We start from the raw sequence: 19872 nt of genomic DNA on the forward strand, positions 1-19872 counted from the left end.
AATAAAAGGCATAGTGATTGGAAAGGAAGAAATAAAATTTTCACTAATTTTAGATTACATGATTATGTAGAAAATCTCAAAACATCTGCAAAACAGACAGAAACTCCTAGAACTAATAGGTGAGTTCAGCAAGGTGGCAGGATACAAGATTAACATACAAAAATCAGTTATATTTCTGAGTCTTGGCAATGAACATGTGGAAACGGAAACTAAAAATATACCACTTAACAGTCATGAAACACACAAAAAGAAATATTTAGATGTAAATACAACAAAACATGCACTGGACTTATATGCTGAAAACTACAAAACTCTGAAAGGAAGATTTAAATAAATGTAAGACATACTAGAAGTCGCTGGGTGGTGCAAGTGGTTAATCACTGGGCTGTGAACTGAAGGATTGGTAGTTTGAATCCACCCAGAGATGCCTCGGAAGAAAGGCCTGGCAATCTGAAAAATATTTTAAATACCATGTTCCTCAGTTAAAAATAAAGCAGTTGTTGAATGATGGATTAAGAAAAAAAAAATCATGTTACACCCATAGATTAAATATATGTATATACATATATATATGAGAGAGGCTTTATAGGCAAGACCATTCCTTGACTATATCTTTTGATTGTACTATACCTAGATTATCTGCATTATATATAAAATTCAGTTAATCATTCTTTTTTTTTAATGGGGTGAAAATCATGTAACATAAAATTAACCGTTTTACAGTGAACAGTCCAGCGACATTTAGCACATTCACAGTGTTGTGTAACCACCGCCTCTGTCTAGCTCCAAAATATTTTCATCACCGAAAAGGAAATCCTATGCCCATTAAGTAGCGGTTCCCCATTTCCCCCTTCTCCCAGCCTCGGCAACCACCAATCTGGATTCTGTCTCTATGGATTTACCTGTTCTGGATATTTCATACAAATGTAATCATACAATATGTTACCTTTTGTGTCTGACTTCTTTCATTTAGCATGATTTTGAGGCTTATCCACATTGTAGTATATGTCAGTACTTCCTTCCCTTTTATGACTAATATACCATTGTATGTATATACTATATCCATTGATGAGTATTTACACCTTTCCTACCTTTTTGCTATTGTGAATAGTGCTGCTATGAAAATGCACATGTATTCATTTGAGTACCTGTTTTCAGCTCTTTTGGGTATATAACTAGGAGTGAAATTACTGGATTATATGGTAATTCTGTTTTTGACTTTTTGAGGAGCTGCTGAATTTTAACTCATTTTTAATTTGGAGGATGAAGGATATAATACTTCTGAACCCTGAAAATTAGAGTTTGAAAAAAAACGTGCAAAATTACATTTTGAATAATTTTTGAGGGGGAGTAAATCTCTAGAAAATACAACTTTTAAATAATATAAATTTTATTGTGTTTTTTGATGAAAGTTTACACAGAAAATTAGGTCTCATTTAACAATTTCTACACCAGTTCTTCAGTGATGTTGGTTATATTTTTCACAGTATATCAGCATTCTCATTATTTCCATTCTGGTTGTCCTGTTTCCTTTAATCTAGCTTCCCTGTCCCCCATCCCTTCTCATCTTTGATCTAGGGAAGATGTTTACTGTTGGGTTTTATTTAGATGATTATTTAGAAGAGCACAGGACTCATGAGCGATATTATTTATTTTATGGGCCAGTCTGTCATTTGGCTGAAAAGTGACCTCTGGAAGTGGTTTGAGTTCAAGTTTAAAGAATATCCCAGGGCTGTAATATTGGGGGTTCACCTACTCTCTACTGGTACAGTGAGTGTGCCCTTATTTTTAGGAATTTGGCTTTTGTTCTACATTTTTCTCCTGTCTTATCTGGGACTGTCTGTTGAGTCGCTGGTTAGAACGGTTGGTAGTAGTAGCAGGGCACCATCTAGTTCTTCTGGTCTCAAGGTAGGTGAGGCCATTGTTTGTGTAGACTATTAGTTCTGTAGACTAGCTGCTTCTTTGCATCTTTGGTTTTCTTCTCTCTCTAGAAAATAAAACCCTTATCCTTGGTTTGGAATAATAAAAAACAATCATATTCAACCCAGAGGTACTTTAGAAACATGATACATGAATAATGTAACATACCCAAGAGGAAAGATTGCGGTGTTAATAATACAAAGTTTATAATATTTTGTTCCATTTTTATGGCCCATAACCTTTTTTAATACTTAAAATATATAGTTTGGCCTGAATTTTAGTTGTCTATCACATTGAATGCAGATAAATACATATATAACCATATAACCACATTATCCCACCATTTGTATCATCGATTTGTTGATTGGATGAATTGAAGCCAGTTTTTATAAGTAATCTCATTTATAATTATTCATAATTATCCTGCTGACAGCTTGTTAAGAAGCTAGAATTAAGAAGTCATAGTACCTATTAATACAACTTTAATTGGTTTCTGGGCCTTAATAGTTCTTAGAGGAATATATGCCCAAGGGAATTGTTGTAAGCAGTAGAGCAGTTGGCTGGCAATTAGTGTAGTTTCACAGCTGAGTGTGGTCAGAGAAGGAGCAGAAGAGAGCCCTACCAGTACCACTGTCAGTCTAAGTTGACTGTGGGCATATCCAAAGTTGTGCCTACCTGAGATGAAAAATCAGAGATTTAACACTAAGGAAGAGACTCACTAAAATTATCCAGCCAGTCACTAAACAAAGAAACAAGCAGATAACAATAACAAGCCTCGGGGGTTTGGGTGACCAGTACCCAGAGTTGCTATATTTTCTAAAATGTACAGTTTCCAACAAAAAATTACAAGGCATACAAAGAAAGAGAAAAGTATGACCCATATACTGGGGAAGCAAACAGGCAAAAAAAACCGCCTGTGAGAGTGACCTGGTAGCGAATCTAACAGAAAAAAATTTCAAACTGGCTATTATAAGTATGTTCACAGATCTAAAGTAAAGCTTGAAGAAGTAAAGGCAAGTATGATGACAGTGTTGCATCAAATAGAGAATATCAAGAAAGAGAAATTTTTAAAAAGAACCAAATGGAAATCCTGGAACTAAAAAGTACAATAGCTAGTATTAAAAATTCACTAAGGGGGCACCAACAGTAGATTTAAATTAGCAGAAGGAAGAATTAGCAAATTTGAAAGTAGACTGATAGAGATAATACAAGCCAAAGAACAGAGAAAAAAGAATGAAGAAAAATGAACAGAGTCTCAGAGAAGTGTGGGACATTAAATGTAAAAATTTATGCATAATTAGGGTATCAGAAGGAGAGAAAGGAGAAGAAAAGCTTTTTAGAAATAATGGCTGAAAACTCCCCAAATATATTGAAAAACAATAACCTATACATCCAGGAAACTCAACGAACTCCAACTAAGTTAAATACAGTGAGACCCACAAACAGACACATAGTCAAAACGCTAAAAGTCGAAGTGAAGGAGACAGTCTTAAAAGCAGGAAAAGTAAAACAAGGGTGAGCACATGGGTAGAATAGTATGAATTTTAACTGTTAGACAAAGTACAAAGATTACAACTTTTAAAAATTGGGAGAAAGAGAAGGTAGAATAAGATCATTGATTGTTGTATAGATAATAGATGGGAGACAGAGGATACCCTTTAAGACTGGCAGACCAGACACCAAAAGATTAAGTAAGAATAAAGGGGTTTAACTGCGCTAACAAGTTGAAATGCAAAAGCAACTACGAGAATGAAATTACTGATTTTCCTAAATACCAAAAGAAAATTTTAAAAACAGCGAAGACACACCGCACAGAGGAAATAGCACCATTACTTTAAGCAAATAACGTGCTCCTTCCACTTTTGTTTACTCACGGCACCCTCCCCATGCATGGTAGTTTCAGAAACTCAGGGGTGGAAGAAACAGTTGGCAAACATATAAGGCATGCATTATTTGCACTAAAATATGGTAACTATTATGTAATACACAGAGTAATAATAACACAAAATAATGACAGACTAAATATGACTTCTATTGATAAATGTGCGTTGACAACTTACCTATTAAAAGAAAAATATTCTGAGGTGGGCTCATGAAACAAATATGTTAAAATTTTGTTTAGGCAGGAATCCACTAAAACCAGTTGCTGTCAAGTCAATTCCAACTCGTGGAGACCTCACGCATGTCAGAGTAGAACTGTGCTCTGTAGGGTTTTCAGCAGTTAATTTTTCAGAAATTGATCACCAGGCCTTTTGTCCAAGGAGCCTCTGGGTAGACTTGAACCTCCAACCTTTTGTTTAGCAGTTGAGCATGTTAACCATTTGCACCATCCAGGGACTCTGGGGACCTCATTAACAAAAAAAGGGGGGGGGGGACTTCATTAGTGAATGCTAAATCTAGGGTGGAAAGCTTGGTAGGTATCAGGATTTTTGCATGGTCCCCAGGTGTCTTCTTATAGATTGCTTATTATTTGCAAGGGGAAGATAAAAACTGTATAGTAAAGAAACTGGACAACACCTTGACCAGGTAATTAAAGTTAATATCACCAGTGAAAAGTTAGATACGTTATTGCCTACAACTGTGATACCTTTAGAAGGACATGTCATTACTTACGCCTGGCAAGGAGTGCATAACCTGAATCTAATCATGAGGAACATTCTATAAAGTAATTGGCTTCTATTAAAAAAAAAAAAAAAATCAGTGTCATAAAAGAAAGGCTGAGGAATTGCTCCAGAGTGAAGGAATCTAAAGAGGCAGACAGCCAAATGCAGTCTGTGATCCTGGATTGGATTCTGTACTAGAGGGGAAGAAGTGCTATAACGGGCATTTTTAAGATAATCAACAGAATTGGAATATGGAGTGACAAAACCTTTATCAATATAAAGATTTCCTGAGTTTGATAGCTATACTGTTTATGTAAGATTATACTTAATCTTAAAAAATCACATTGAAGTATTAAGAGGTAAAGTATAATGTGTGAACCTATTCTCAAATGGTTCAGAAAAAATGCATCGCGTGTGTGTGTAAAGAAGAGAGGATTGTAAAGCGAAGTGTTAAAAGAGTTGGTGAATCTGAGTAAAGGTTTTTTTTGGCAGTTCTCTAAGTTCTTGCAAGCTTTTTCTGTTTTATATTATTTAAATAAAAAGCACTGGTTGTAAACTATAAGCTGAGGCTAACACACACACACCTTATAGTATAAATAAATTTAAAATGGAATTTAAATTACATAAATTTCTGTCTCCCGCCATATTTTCTTAAAATATATGTGTATTTAGTGTTTTACCAATACAAATTACCAGTATTCATAAAGCCTAACTAATTTGAAGAGCCCTGGTGGCACAGTATTAAGTGTTAAGCCACTAACTAAAAGCTTGGCAGTTTGAATCTACCATCTGCACCTTGGAAAACCTATGGGGCAGTTCTGCTCTGTCTTACAAAGTTGCTATGAGTTGGAATCAACTCGAAAGCAATAGGTTTGGTTTTTTCGGTAACTAATTTGATGTCAGGCCTAGACCTGACTTCTAAATTTTTTTCTCTGTTGTGTTTTTACAGAATTTGCTGTTTTTCATTGTTGAAATGTGCTTTAGAGTTAAAATATTTTCTACGTGTCTTTTCCTCTGAACTTCAGTAAAATGCTTGGTCATGTGGAATAGACGAAGCCCAGCTGTTTGGTCCTTATCCCCCTTCGTGCTTCCTGTGTCCTGAGAACAAAATAGAGAGGGAGTTGAATTTAGAAGATATTTTAATATCTTTTCATATTTTTTATCTTGTTCCAAAGTGTACTGTATCAAACAATATGTGGATCATAACAGATTATGAATAACATTGTGAAGAATGGGAATTCCAAAATAGTTATTGTGCTCATGCAAAACTTGTACATAAACCGAGAGGCAGTTGTTCACACAGAACAAGAGGATACTGTGTGATTTAAAATCAGGAAAGGTGTGCGCCTGGCTTGTATCTTTTCACTGCACTTCTTCAGTCTGTATGCTGCGCAAATAATCCGAGAAGCCAGGCTATTTGAAGAAGAGCACAGCATAAGGATTGGAGGAAGTCTCTTAACAACCTTCCATATGCAGAGAACACAGCCTTCCTTGTTCAAAGTGAAGAAGACTTGAAACACTGATGAAGATCAAGGACTACAGCCTTCAGTATGGATTACACCTCAACATAAAGAAAACAGAAATCCTCACAACTGGACCAATAAGCAACATCATGGTAATGGAGAAAAGATTAAAGTTGTCAAGGATTTCATGTTACTTGGATCCACAATCAACGCCCATGGAAGCAGAAGTCAAGAAATCAAATGACATATCCCATTCGGCAAATCTGCTGCAAAAGACTTCCTTCAGGTGTTCACAGGTGTTCAAAAGCAAAGATGTCACTTTGAGGACTAAGGTGCACCTCACCCAAGACATGCTAGTTTAATAGCTTCATATGCATGTGAAAGCTGGACAGTGAAAGAGGACTGAAGAAGAATCAATGCCTTTGAATTACGGTGTTGGCAAAGAATATTGAATATACCATGGATTGCCAGAGAATGAACAGATCTGTCTGGGAAGATATGGATTGAATTATGTGCCCCCTGCCCCAACGTGTGTGTCAGTTTGGGTGGGTCATGATTCCTGGTATTGTGTGATTTTTCTATATGTTGTAAATCCTGCCTCTGTGATGTTAATGACGGAGGATGGGTGGCAGTTGTGTTAGTGAGGCAGGACTCCTACAAGATTGGATTGTGTCTTGAGACAATCTCTTGAGATACAAAAGAGAGAAGAGCAGAGGGAGGGGTCCCTCATACCACCAAGAAAGCAGTGCCAGGAGCAGAGCATGTCCTTTGGACCTGAAGTCCCTGCAAGGAGAAGCTCCTAGTCCAGGGGAAGATTGAGGAGAAGGCCGACAGAGAGAGAAAGCTTCCCCCTGGAGCTGACTCCCTGAATTTGGACTTTTAGCCTACTTTACTGTGAGGAAATAAACTTCTCTGTGTTAAAGCCATCCACTTGTGGTATCTCTGTTATAGCAGCACTAGATGACTAAAACAGACGAAGTACAGCCAAAATGCTCCTTAGAAGCAAGGATGGCGAGACTATCTCATATAGTTTGGGCATATTATCAGGAGGGACCAGTCCTTGGAGAAGGACATCATGCTTAGTAAAGTAAAGAGTCAGCGAAAGAGAGGAAGCCCCTCAATGAGATGAATTGATACAGTGGCTGCACCAGTGGGCTCAAACATAGCAGCGATTATGAGGGTGGCGCAGGACTGGGCAGTGTTTCATTCTATTGTACATATGATCCCTATGAGTCAGAACCAACTTGATGGCACCTAACAGCAACAATTTTATAAGCTTTGCTAGCTATTTTGCAACTAAGTCCATTTGGCCACATCAAGCTTTATCTTTTGAGGAACAACTTGTTCTGTATCAGAAGAAAAATATCTGAAGATATTCTCTATGTCTTAATGATTCCATTTCTTTTTCTTTATATGTACTATCTGCTTAGACCATGTGTGAAGAAAAATGACGACAGCAGATGAAATTTGAGATTGTGCATCCAATCTTATATGTTGTATTAACTAACACTTATCTTAGTGAAAAGCCAGTGATTAAACATTAAAATAAAAGTGTATTTTATGTCCACTTGATTCTTTAACAATATGCATATTGAGTTTCTTGCTTCTGTCTTAAGGCTGTATGGAAGAATGAGAACCATATGGTCTTAATAGGTGAACAATCCAGGAGCTCTCATCCGTTTTCAAATGGGGCAGTATCTGACATGCAGTGAAGTTTGCCTAGTATTTTTTAGTCTTTATGAGCAAGTGTGGTGGTGGATTATTAACCTTAAATTTTGTGATTGGGGTAATCGTTAGATTATTAAATGTGTGAATAGTATGTATTCTCCAGATGCCAGTGTTATTTATTGCACAGTTTAAAAATACCTCCTTCTCTTTTTCTTAAGAGTAACATGGTACCTGTAACTGCTTTTCTCAGAAGGATGGAATTACTTTTTAATCTAGAAACTATTTTTGTTAAATTATGTAGCCAAACACTACAGTCCAAAGTTAACTGTAAAAATTAAGTAGAAATGATGGTGATTTGCAGAAACATAACTGTTTTGAAATAATACTTTGTAAAGGTAGATCTCATGCAGAATGAAATAAAAGAATAATTTTTTGCTCAGTTTTTGTAGTGATAATATTTTGCTGTTTTTGTTTCCCCCCTTGGTGCCTTTTGATTTCCTATGTTTTCTAGCCATTCTACTTACAAATACTCAGGTAATTGCACTGTTTTTAGATTTAGGACTTTGTCATTGCTATTATAATATTTTTATGTAATTATAAAATACTTTTTTTTCCTGACTAGGAAGAAGCATTACATGCATTTATTCAGCCAGAGATCCTGGACGGTCCGAATCAGTATTTTTGTGAACGTTGTAAGAAGAAGTGTGATGCACGAAAGGTAGATGCTATATAGAAATTAACACTTAATTTTCTGTGCTAATATTCAGTGTTACATAGGGTCTTTCTTTTTTTATTTAGGGCCTTCGGTTTTTGCATTTTCCTTATCTGCTGACTTTACAGTTGAAAAGGTTTGATTTTGATTATACAACTATGCACAGGATTAAACTGAATGATCGGATGACTTTTCCTGAGGAGCTAGATATGAGTACATTTATTGATGTTGAAGATGAGGTAAATATTTATTATATTTTGTTATGTTAAATTTTGCATTAATCCATTTTAGTCGTGTTTTTAAAAGAGCTGTGTGGGGTAATTTGACACTAGCATCAGGCTAGCCTTATTCAGTAAAAGATCTGTCATGTCCTGCTCTGTTCTTTTGGAAACAGTTGTGATTTCATTATGGAGACTATCTATAACCATTTAGTATAGTTGTTACAAAGTGATAAATCTTTGTTCTCAAAATTACCATAAAGTATTTTTTCTGATTGGAACTAAGTACTATAAATATAAAAATGCCTTTTTCCCAGGAGCTCAAAAATAATTTTAATCATCTATCAAGTTTTATTTAATACTTATGTACTAAGGAGCATTGTGGAATGGAAGCGCACATGTTTTGGGCCTACCTAGATGTGGATTCAAAACCTTGTCTTGCTACTTACTAGCTTCTTGATTTTAGATAATTCATGTAACCTTTCTGAGCCTCAGTTTCTTTGTTTATACAGTAAGGATAATACTTGCTTTTTATAGCTTCTCTAAGAAGAGAGTGCCTCCTAAAGTAAACGTTCATTGAATGGTAGCTATGACTACGTGACATTTTGAAAGATATAATTTGAAATAATATATCAAATACTTACGCTTAAGTTACAAAATCTTCCCAGATTATACCGAGCTTTCGAAGGAGGCGTAATCCTCGGAGGAGTCTTAGACGAGATCGGTGTCAGATCACTCCTCTGTATGTCGCTGATGTGTTTCTTATAAAGAGAAATCTTTCCCAAGGGGAGAAAACCCATATATAAAGTTTGGCAGTACTTTTTAGGAAGTTCTATGCTTAGTTCTTGGGAGAAGGCAAGATGTTCTGGCTTAGTTGAAGAAATTTTCAGGAATTATCTCTTTGAAATTCATGTAGCGATCTAAAGTTGGTTTTCACCTCTGTTTTTCCTTGAACAAAATTTTGTCTAGAGATGAAGACTGTGTCTTAGACACATTCTGTACAGTGACATAGTTCTTGGCAAAAAGTTGGTACTTGTTACACATTGTTGGGTTGATTTAAGATTTTTAAGCAACAATTTACACGTATTAAGACCCTTCATCTTAGAGAAGCATTCTGAAACTATTGAAATAAAAACAGTTTCAGATATATATATATAAAATGTTAAAAACAATAGGAGAAGGTTGTTTGGGGATATCTATGAAGCGGAATTCTTCAAATTAAATTTGCATGGAAGTGATTTAAAAACCATAAAAGCGTGGAAAAAATATGACATACTATTTTTACATTTCCACCTCTCCACATTAAAGTATAAAATTCTAGAGGATAGATACGTCTTATTTTTCTTTCTAATTATGTACAATACCTAGCACAGTGATAGACTGGATTGAACTTTTTTTTTTTTTCTAGAAAATAGATGATATTTTTTGTGGATTTGAGGACAAAAGAAGCTCATATTGGAGCTCAGATTCTCTGCTTTTATGGATTTTAGTCAAAGAGATGGTAATTGTATATTGTCACTTTGCAGCTGTAAACGTAAATGGAATTTTAATAAAAGTCCAGATCACTAATTGTTGTGTTAGAATTTCAAGAATATGCAGAAATGCCTTTCAAGTACACTGATTTTTTTTTCAAGAGAAAATATAAATTGACTTAAAGTAAAATAAATATTTTTATTAATAAGAATTTCTTAAAATTATGTAGAAAAGTTAGCAAACAAAAAGTTTTGTTGAATATATTTTATCTTTATTTGGCTTATAATTTTAAGATAATTATGTTTTATTAAGAAATCTCCCCAGACTGAAAGTTGCACTGACAGCGGAGCAGAAAATGAAGGCAGTTGTCACAGTGATCAGATGAGCAATGACTTCTCTAATGACGATGGTGTTGATGAAGGAATCTGCCTTGAAAGTAATAGTGGAAATGAGAAGATTTCAAAACCTGGACTTGAAAAGGTACTATTTTTTCTTGGTGTTTTTTAGTTGAAGGAGAGAATAAAGTAATCTCTAATTTGCTATATGATTGTTATAGCTGTTGTGACTAATACTATGAAGTTAAAGAAGCTTAATTTTTTTTTAAGTTAAGACTTTTATGACTTTTTTTATATGTATATGACCATAATAAACTTTAGGAAAGACTCCTGCTTACTAGTGGAAACCTTAATTTCTAGGAGGCTGAACTGTAACTGTGTGAGCAGGGTGGGTGGTACTGTGGAAAGGCTGCCTTGGTAGTCAGGCAACCAAGATTCTAAGTCAAGAAACCTCTGCCTTTAACATCGCAGCAAGTCTCAAAATCTCATATCACATCTGAGTTTTCACATATAGAACAATGAAAGCACTGGCCGTGGAACCCTTTATAAAACTGTTAACAATAGAAGTAATCATTTTTATATATATATAATTTTATTTATTTTGTTGTTGTTGAGACTATATACAGCAAAACGCACACCAATTCAGCAGTTTCTACATGTACCATTTAGTGACATTGATTACATTTTTCGAGTTGTGTAGTTTTGTCACCCTCGTTTTCTGAGTCGTTCTTCCTCCATTAACATAAATTCACTGCACCCTAATGTTCCTATCTAATCTTTCAGGTTGCTGTTGTCAGTTTGATTTGAAGAGAGTGTAATGCTTAAGGCAGACATTTTTTTACTAGTTAAGCTAAATTATTGATTGGTTTAAGAAGACTTCAGGGAATATTTTTGGTTTAAGGTTTAAAAATCACCTCAGGGCAATAGTTTCAGGGGTTTAGAAGTAATCTTTTTGAGGTAGGGTAAGGCCAAAGTCCTCAGTTTCCCTCCCCTTCCCTGTGACAGCCGTTAAGGTACGTAAAAAAAAAAAAACATAGTTCCGTGGATCATAATTTGAAAGCCACAAGACTAGATTATCTCTGGGATAGTATCTTTTTTTTTTTGTCTTTGTGTCTATGATCTTAATGTTTTATCAAACCATTTCTTTCACAGTCATATATTCAGCTTTATTTAGGGGTGAGCTATAGCTAGAATGTCATGAGCATGGTAGGAATAATAAATAACCTAAAGACTGATCAGTAGAGCAGAGTCATGTTAAATATAGTGATTTTTAGGCAAGATTTAATAATAGAGTTATACTTAACAAACTTTTTAGACCATTACCATTATTCTCACTATCATGACCCTTACACTTATATTTTAAAGTTATCTTTTTCAGGGCAGATAGATGAACAGGAATTGCTATGTAATGAATAACATAGTGGGTACATTATAACTTATAAAGAACATAGCACTTGAGCAGGGATTGACAAACTATGGCTGGTGGGCCAAATCCAGCACTGTGCCTGTGTTGCTACAGAGAAAAAAAAAAAAAAAAATTTTTTTTTTTTTTTTTTTTTGTGTTTCTACAGAGACAGTCATGTTATTTGCAAATAATGTTAGTTTTATTTCTTTCTTTCCAAGCTGTATACCTTTCTTTCTTCTTGTTGTTGTATTTCACTAGCTAGAACTTCCAGTATGATGTCGAATAGGAGTAGTAAGCAAGAACATCCTTGCCTTGTTCCTGATTTTAGAAGGAAAGTGGTCAGTCTCTCACCATTAAGCATAATGTTAGCTGTAGGTTTTTTGCAGTTGTAGATGTTTATCAAGTTGAGGGGAAACCCTGGTGGCGTAGTGGTTAAGTGCTATGGCTGCTAACCAAGAGGTCAGCAGTTCAAATCTGCCAGGCGCTCCTTGGAAACTCTGTGAGGCAGTTCTACTCTCTTCTATAGGGTTGCTATGAGTCAGAATCGACTCGATGGCAGTGGGTTTGGTTTTTTGGTTTTATCAAGTTGAGGTTCCCCTGTATTCCTAGTTTGCTGGAAATTTTTTTTTATCATGAATGGGTGTTAGATTTTGTCAAATTCCTTTTCTGCATCAGTTGATAATAGCCAGGTAATTTTTCTTCTGTAGTCTGTTGATATGATGGATTACCTAAATTGATTTTTAAATGTTGAACCAGCCGGGCATACCTGGAATAAATCCTACTTGATTCTTGTGTATAATTCTTTTTATACATTGTTGAATTTTATATGCAAATATTTTGCTGAGGATGTTTGCATCTATGTTCATAAGAGATGCTGGTCTGTAATTTTTCTTTCTTGAAATGTCTTTAATATGGTTTTGGTGTTAGGATAATGCTATCCTCATTTGGAAACCCTGGTGGCATAGTGGTTAAGAGCTATGGCTGCTAACCAAAAGTGTGGCAGTTCCAAAACCACCAGGCTTTCCTTGAAAACCCCATGGGGCAGTTCTACTTCTGTTCTATAGGGTCTGTGAGTCGAAATCGACTCGGCAGCAATGGGTTATCCTCATTCGTTAGGAAGTGCTCCCTCTGCTTATGTTTTCTGGGAGATTATAGGAGTTGGTATTATTTCTTCCTTAAATGTTTGGTAGAATTCATTGGTGAAACCATCTGGGCCTGTGCTTCCTTTTTTGCAAGGTTATCAATCATTAATTCATTTTCTTTAATAGATATAGAGCTGTTCAGGTTGTCTGTTTCTCCTGTGTGAGTTTTAATACTCTGTATCTTTTGAAAATTGGTCCATTTGATCCAAGATAATCAAATTTGTGGGCACAGAGTTGTTCATAAAGCCAAAAAAAGGAAACCTGCTGTCAAGTCAGTTTCAACTCATAGAGATCCAGTAGGACAGGATAGACAGTCCCATAAGGTTTCCAAGGCTGTAAGTTACTATGGAAGCAGACTGCCCCATCTTTCTCCCATGGCGGCTAGTGGATTTGAACCACTGACCTTTTGGTTAGCAGCCAAGCACTTTAACCGCTATACCACCAGGGCTTCTAGAATTGTTCATAGTATTCCTTTATTATTCCTTTTAATGTCCATGACATCAATAGTGATGGCTCCTTTTTCTTTCCTAATATCAGTAATATGTGTCTTCTCTCTTATTTTCTCAGTTAGCCTGACTAGAGGTTTATCAATTTTATTGATATTTTCAAAGAACTAGCTTTTGATTTCATTGATTTTTCTCTTTTAATTCCCTTGTTTTCAATTTCATACATTTCTGTTCTAATTTTTATTATTTCTTTTCTTCTGCTTACCTTGATTTAATTTGCTCTTCTTTTTCTAATTTTCTAGGTTGGAAGCTTAGACTATTGATTTTAGGTCTTCTTTTCTAATACATACATTCAATGGTGTAAATTTCCTTCTAAGCACTACTTTCACTGTATCCAACTAATTTTGATATATCGCATATTCCTTTTCATTTAGATTGAGATGTAATTTAATTTCTCTTGAGACTTTTTTCTTGACCCATTTGTTACTTAGAAATATGTTGTTGAAGCTCCAAATATTTGGAGATTCTCTGGCCATTTTTCTCTTATTGATTTCTAGTTTAATTCCATTGTGGTCTGAGAGCATACTTTGTATGATTTCTAGTCTTTTAAATTTGTTAAGGTGTATTTTGTGGCTCAGAATGTGGTCTATTTTGTTGAATATTCCATATGAGCTTGAGAATGTATATGCTGCTGTTTTTGGATAGAATACTGTGTACATATCAATTACATCAAGTTGATTGACAGTGCTCTTCAGGTCATCTATATTCTTACTGATTTTCTACTGTTTTGATCTGTCTATCAGTTACTGAAGAGGGGTTTTGAAGTCTCCAGCCATATTAGTGATTTTGTCTATTTCTCTTTTCATTCCTATCAGTTTTTGCCATATGTGTTTTGACACTTTTTCTAGACAAATCTGTGTTTAAGATTTTTATGTCATATTAGAGAATTGACCCCTTCAGTATTATGTAATTCCCTCTTTTTCTGATAATTTTCCTTGTTCTGAAGTCTGCTTTGTCTGGAATTAATACGGTTACTCCAGCTTTCTTTCATAAAAAGAAAGTATACCTTTTTTCCATCCCTTTACTTTTAACCTAAGTCTTATATTTAAAGTGAATTTCTAGTAGATATTTTAACATATAGTTGTGTCTTGTTTTTGTTTTTTCTTTTTTTAATCTACTCTGACAAGCTCTGTCTTTTAATTGGTATATTTTAGACATTCACAGTTAAAATGGTCATTAACAGAGTTTGATTAATATCTACTGTTTGTAATTGTTTTATATTAGTAGCATTTGTTTTTAGTTTCTTTTTCCTCTTCTTTTCTGCCTTCTCTGTTTTTTGAGTGTTTTAAGTAATTCCATTTATCTCCTCTCTCTGTGTATCAATTATACTTAAATTTTTTTTTAAGCAATTGTCCTAGAGTTTACAGTGTACATTTGTAACTAATCTAAATCCACCTTCAAATAACACTTCCTGCCTCATGTGTAAGTGTAGATACTAATAACAAAGTATTCCCAATGCCTCCCTCTTGTCTGTTGTGACATTGCTGTCATTCATTCCACTTTCCTATATGCTATAATCTCCTGATACATTTATTACTATTATTGCTTTAAACAGTTATCTTTTAGATCAATTAAGAATAAGAAAAATAAAGAGAGTCTGTTCTACCTTCATTTATTTATTTTCTGATGCTCTTTACATAGATCCAGGTTTCGATCTATATCATGTTCTTTCTACCTGAAGAACTTCTTTTAACATTCTCACAGGGCAGGTCTGCTGGCGATGAATTCCCTCAGTTTTTGTTTGTCTGAAACTATCTTTATTTCTTCTTCACTTTTGAAAGATTATTTCACTGCATATAGAATTCTAGGTTGGTGATTTTTTTCTGTCAGCACTTTAAGTATTTCACTGCACTCTTCTTGTTGGCATAGTTTCTGATGAGAAGTAGTATACTATAATTCTTACCATTGTTTCTCCAGAGGTAAGGTCCTCCTCTCCCACCCCCACCCCCACCCCCACCCCCAGCTTCTTTCAAGATTTTCTCTTTGTCTTTTATTTTATGCAGTTCGAGCATGGTATACCTAAATAGCCTGGGGGGTTTTGTTTGTTTTGTTTTGGGGGGCTAATGATCCTGCTCGGTGTTTCTGAGCATCCAGGATCTGTTGTTTGGTGCTGTCTATTCTTATAAATTAAGTTTCATTGGATTCTATCCACTCTCATTTGTTTATATATTGCCAGTGGCTGGTTTAAGGAGCCCTGGTGGTATAAGTGGTTAAGTGCTCGACTGCTAACCAAAAGGTTGGCAGTTCAAATCCGCCATCTACTCTATGGGAGAAGGATGTACAGCCTGCTTCCATAAAGATTTACAGCTTTGGAAACCCTGTGGGGCTGTTCTACTCTATCCTATAAGGCTGCTATGAGTCAGAATTGACTCAGTGGCAGTGGGATGGCTGGTTTCATGCTGTAATGGCTGAGTTGAGTATTTGTGTCAGAGACTCTATGGCTGACAAAGCCTAAAATATTTAATGTCTACCCTTTGCAGATCCCTGCAGTAGAAGGTCAAATGATCTGGGTTTTAGTTCTGACTTTTTCATTAACAAGCTGTATCTATCACTTTGGGCAAATTATTGAATCTCTGTGTCTTTCAGTTGCTACAGTTTAGAGGAATTTAGACCTGATGCTTTCTGTTGTTCTACCCAGCTCTAGAAATGTATAATTCTCTTTGGCAGTACTGTGTTTGAGTATATACATTTGAAATAAGTAATGTATTGCTTTGTTGTTATTGTTAGCTGCTGTCGAGTTGCTACACAATATTAGAATATGTTTATTTTTGATGAAGTCACTCTTCTTACCCCCCTTCCTACCTCTTAGCAATCTATTTGTGATTTGAAACTAAGGTTATTGCATTTAAGAACCTTTTTTCTTTCAAAAAGGAGACATGGTGATGCAGTGGCTGAGTGCTCAGCTGCCAACTGAAAGGTCGGTGGTTCGATCCCACCAGCTGTTCTGGGGGACAAAGATGTGGCAATCTGCTTCCGTAAAGATTACAGCCTTGGAAACCTTAACAGTCTGTCCTGTAGGGTTGCTATCAGTAAGAACAGACTCCAAGGCAGTGGGTTTGGTTTGGGTTTTGGTATTCTTTCAAATAGACTGTTTTATCTTTTGCTTATGATATATGCAATTCTAATTTTCAAAATTTCGAAGTGATTCAGTCTTGGGAGCCTTCTACCATTATTGTGGTCTAACAATCAGAATTTTCCAGCAAAAAATATTTCCTTTTGGCTTCGATAATTACAATAAAACTTTAAAAACAGTGTAGCTGTCGATTGGCAGTGTTTTTCTGTTTTTATAGGGAGGTCTGTTTACGTCAAGATATTGTTCATAGTATTCAGTCATATCCAGATTTTGTCCAGTGTCTCCAAATTCTTTTAAGGATGTTTTAGTGTTTGTTTTCATACTTGCAGAAGGTGCTTTTAAGATTTGACATATGAAAAACTGTGATAATAAACTGTATTTTTACTTACTGCATCCAAAATATTTTTATTTAAACACAAGGAGTTACCATATTTCATAGGTTGCTCAATGTTCTAAACACAAATTCTGGTATTACAGGTAAATTCTGAAAGCCCTTCTCAATCACCACTGTAATTAATTTTAGTTTTAGGAATAAAATACAAACCAGCATATTGAAATTATCAGACATCTTTAGAATTTGTTCTAGAAATTTCACTATTTGATCAGTAGTATTAGTCGATTTAAAGTTATTTCCTAAATAAACTGGAGTGTCTGGAGAGTTTTAGGTAGCATTGCTCAAATGCTTTTTTTTTTTTTTTAGCAAAGGATAAAGAAGAGAAACTAGTTCTTCTTATAAAAAAAGCAAATAAAAGAAAGCTTGCTTGTCTCGATCTGAGGAATCTTCTCAGGTCAAACTCCTTTTTTTATACTCGTACCTTCAATATTCCTATCTCCTCTCTGTCCTTTTTGTGATTAAATTATTGGTTTGCAGAGTCGCCAGTATCTCAGATTCTCTTAGGAGCTATAAAGTGCCTAGGCTTCTGAAAGAAAGATAATCCTAAATACAAAAATAAGTCATTTGTAAATCACCTCTTTCTTTATAAAGCACTTCTTTATTCCTGTTTTCTCCCACAAATAACTTGAGGTTTACTTAAAATGGTCTTCAGTTCCAAAGAGTGAATTGTTTACAGAACAAGGAACTATGAGGAAACAATTTCAGTTTAATTAGGGATACAGTGTAATTCTGGATTCATTCTTTATAAAAGTAAGAGATTTCAAATCAATTAATTACTATATTCCAGATATTACATAAATGCATTAGGAGAACTTCCAAATAATAATTGTGTTTTTACGGAAATAACATGCACCTTCTACATTTGTTTGCCAACCACTTCTCCCCAGAAGATATTTTCATAAGCACACTACGCTGATTTTTCTTCCCAGCAACATGTAAAAAAATTAACATAGCAGCACTTATGAAAATACCTCGTGGTGGGGAGGGTGATTGGCAAACTAAACATAGAAAAACACATATTGTGTAAAAATACAATATGCCCCTTAGCTGTGTTATAAAGGAAATAGAATCTTATTTGAATAAAAAACAGCATCTATTTGTGATTTCTTGATCCTGGATACACATATTAGAACAGCTTGTATTAGCTGCTTCTAAAATTTCATACTCTTATTTAATTTTTACATAAAGAAACATGTAAGAAAAATTAGCATAGCACATTATGAAAATACTTCATGGGGAGGGTTGGCAAAAAAAAAGTATGGCATGTACATTAATTACATAAAAATGCAGTATATTTGCAGATATGTTTGGCTCAGAGATCATAGCATAATTAGAATGTGGAGAAATGCACTAAATGAAATTTTGTGAAACTCTGAGCTTGTATTATATACAGTTACTTGGTGACTTGTCATTTTAATTTTGTCTTACCGAGTTTGGCCTAACATATATACCACTATCATGTTACTTCACTGTGTGTGGATAGAGAATAAAAAGTATACCAAAAAAAAAAAAAGGTTTTGATACAGTGTTGTTCCTCTTCTCTGAGTTACTTTTATTTTTTCCCTTAGAATTCCCTGATCTATGAGCTCTTCTCTGTTATGGTTCATTCGGGGAGTGCTGCTGGTGGTCATTATTACGCTTGTATAAAGTCATTCAGTGATGAGCAGTGGTACAGCTTCAATGATCAACATGTCAGCAGGGTAAGGAGAGGACATTTTAAGATTATTATTCTGAAAGACGTGAGTAGAAATATTTCTAATCAACAGCAGGGTCCATTAAAAATTGGAGAATCAGGCTATCCAGTAAAGCATCATAAGATCCATGCCAAATCAGCCTTTCCTTTTTGCTTTCAATGAATATCCTGCTTTTATTTATTGTTTGTTTTGTTTTTTGGGGGTTTGCTGTTTCCAGAGACAGACTACTGGTTTCCCCTTGCCCTGAGTCTTCGTGTGTACTACCTAAGTAGGAGCACTAGAAGTGATTGGCAGGTAGCAGCCACAGATGATGATTATATTTTATAATTTGGTATCTGTGTGAAGATCCATCTTGCAAATACGTAGCATTTGACTCTGAGGTTTGAAGGTTGGGTTACACATTGACACTAATGGTGTTATAGATTTTCCAAAACAGAAAATAACGTTACGACTTTTTAGATAACCCAAGAGGACATTAAAAAGACACATGGTGGATCTTCAGGAAGCAGAGGATATTACTCCAGTGCTTTTGCAAGGTAAGCAGTTTCCTAATTTTTAGTGTTTATAAGTTAAAGAGTCCTGGTGGAACAATGGTTAAGCCCTCAGATGTTTGGTAAATTAGAATTAATTATAACTTCTCAATAGTTTGTACCATTAAAGATTCAACTCAAGGTTCAGCAAACTACAGCCCATGGGCCAAATTTAGCCTGCTGCCTGTTTTTGGAAATTAAGTTTTATGGGGGCACAGCCATATTCATTTCTATATATATTGTCTCTTGATACTTTCATACTGCAGCTGAGTTGAGTGGCTGTGAGAGACCATGTGGCTTGCAGATTCTAGGAAGTGTGACCCTTTACAGAGAAAAATTGCTGATCTCTAACTGAATGATAGTAGTCATTCCAAAACACAGCTTTCTTTGGAACTTTAGTGTTACCAAGAGGTGACATGAAATCTTCTCATAAATGTCTCATTAAAAACAAAGTAGATTCTCCTTTTTGACTAGAATATTTTAAATGCAAACCTGTCAGAGAACAGTGGCATGATTATTTTCTAACCGTTTGAAACAAACAAGCAAAAAATACTGTTTTAAATATATATGTATAATGCTAAGAAATAAAATCTTTGCAATCTTTTTCTCCCTATTAATAATTTTTATATTTTTGCTAGCTCCACCAATGCATATATGCTGATATATAGACTGAAGGATCCAGCAAGAAATGCAAGTATGTCAGCATACAGTTATTTGATTTTCATTTGTTATAAAC

The 19872-nt window shown here is 34.9% G+C and overlaps 1 protein-coding gene across 1 annotated transcript in view; it reads left to right on the forward strand.

Moving 5' to 3' along the window:
* Nucleotides 1–19872, forward strand: part of USP47 (ubiquitin specific peptidase 47) — a 149085-nt gene that overhangs the window by 91094 nt on the left and 38119 nt on the right. The window contains exons 9-14 of the mRNA XM_049890401.1: nucleotides 8277–8372; nucleotides 8453–8605; nucleotides 10370–10537; nucleotides 18481–18612; nucleotides 19066–19142; nucleotides 19775–19830. Coding sequence (XP_049746358.1) covers nucleotides 8277–8372; nucleotides 8453–8605; nucleotides 10370–10537; nucleotides 18481–18612; nucleotides 19066–19142; nucleotides 19775–19830 — 682 coding nt within the window. The remainder of the gene's footprint in view (nucleotides 1–8276; nucleotides 8373–8452; nucleotides 8606–10369; nucleotides 10538–18480; nucleotides 18613–19065; nucleotides 19143–19774; nucleotides 19831–19872) is intronic.

Source organism: Elephas maximus, chromosome 7 (genome assembly GCF_024166365.1).
Source record: "Elephas maximus indicus isolate mEleMax1 chromosome 7, mEleMax1 primary haplotype, whole genome shotgun sequence".
NCBI lineage: Eukaryota > Metazoa > Chordata > Mammalia > Proboscidea > Elephantidae > Elephas > Elephas maximus.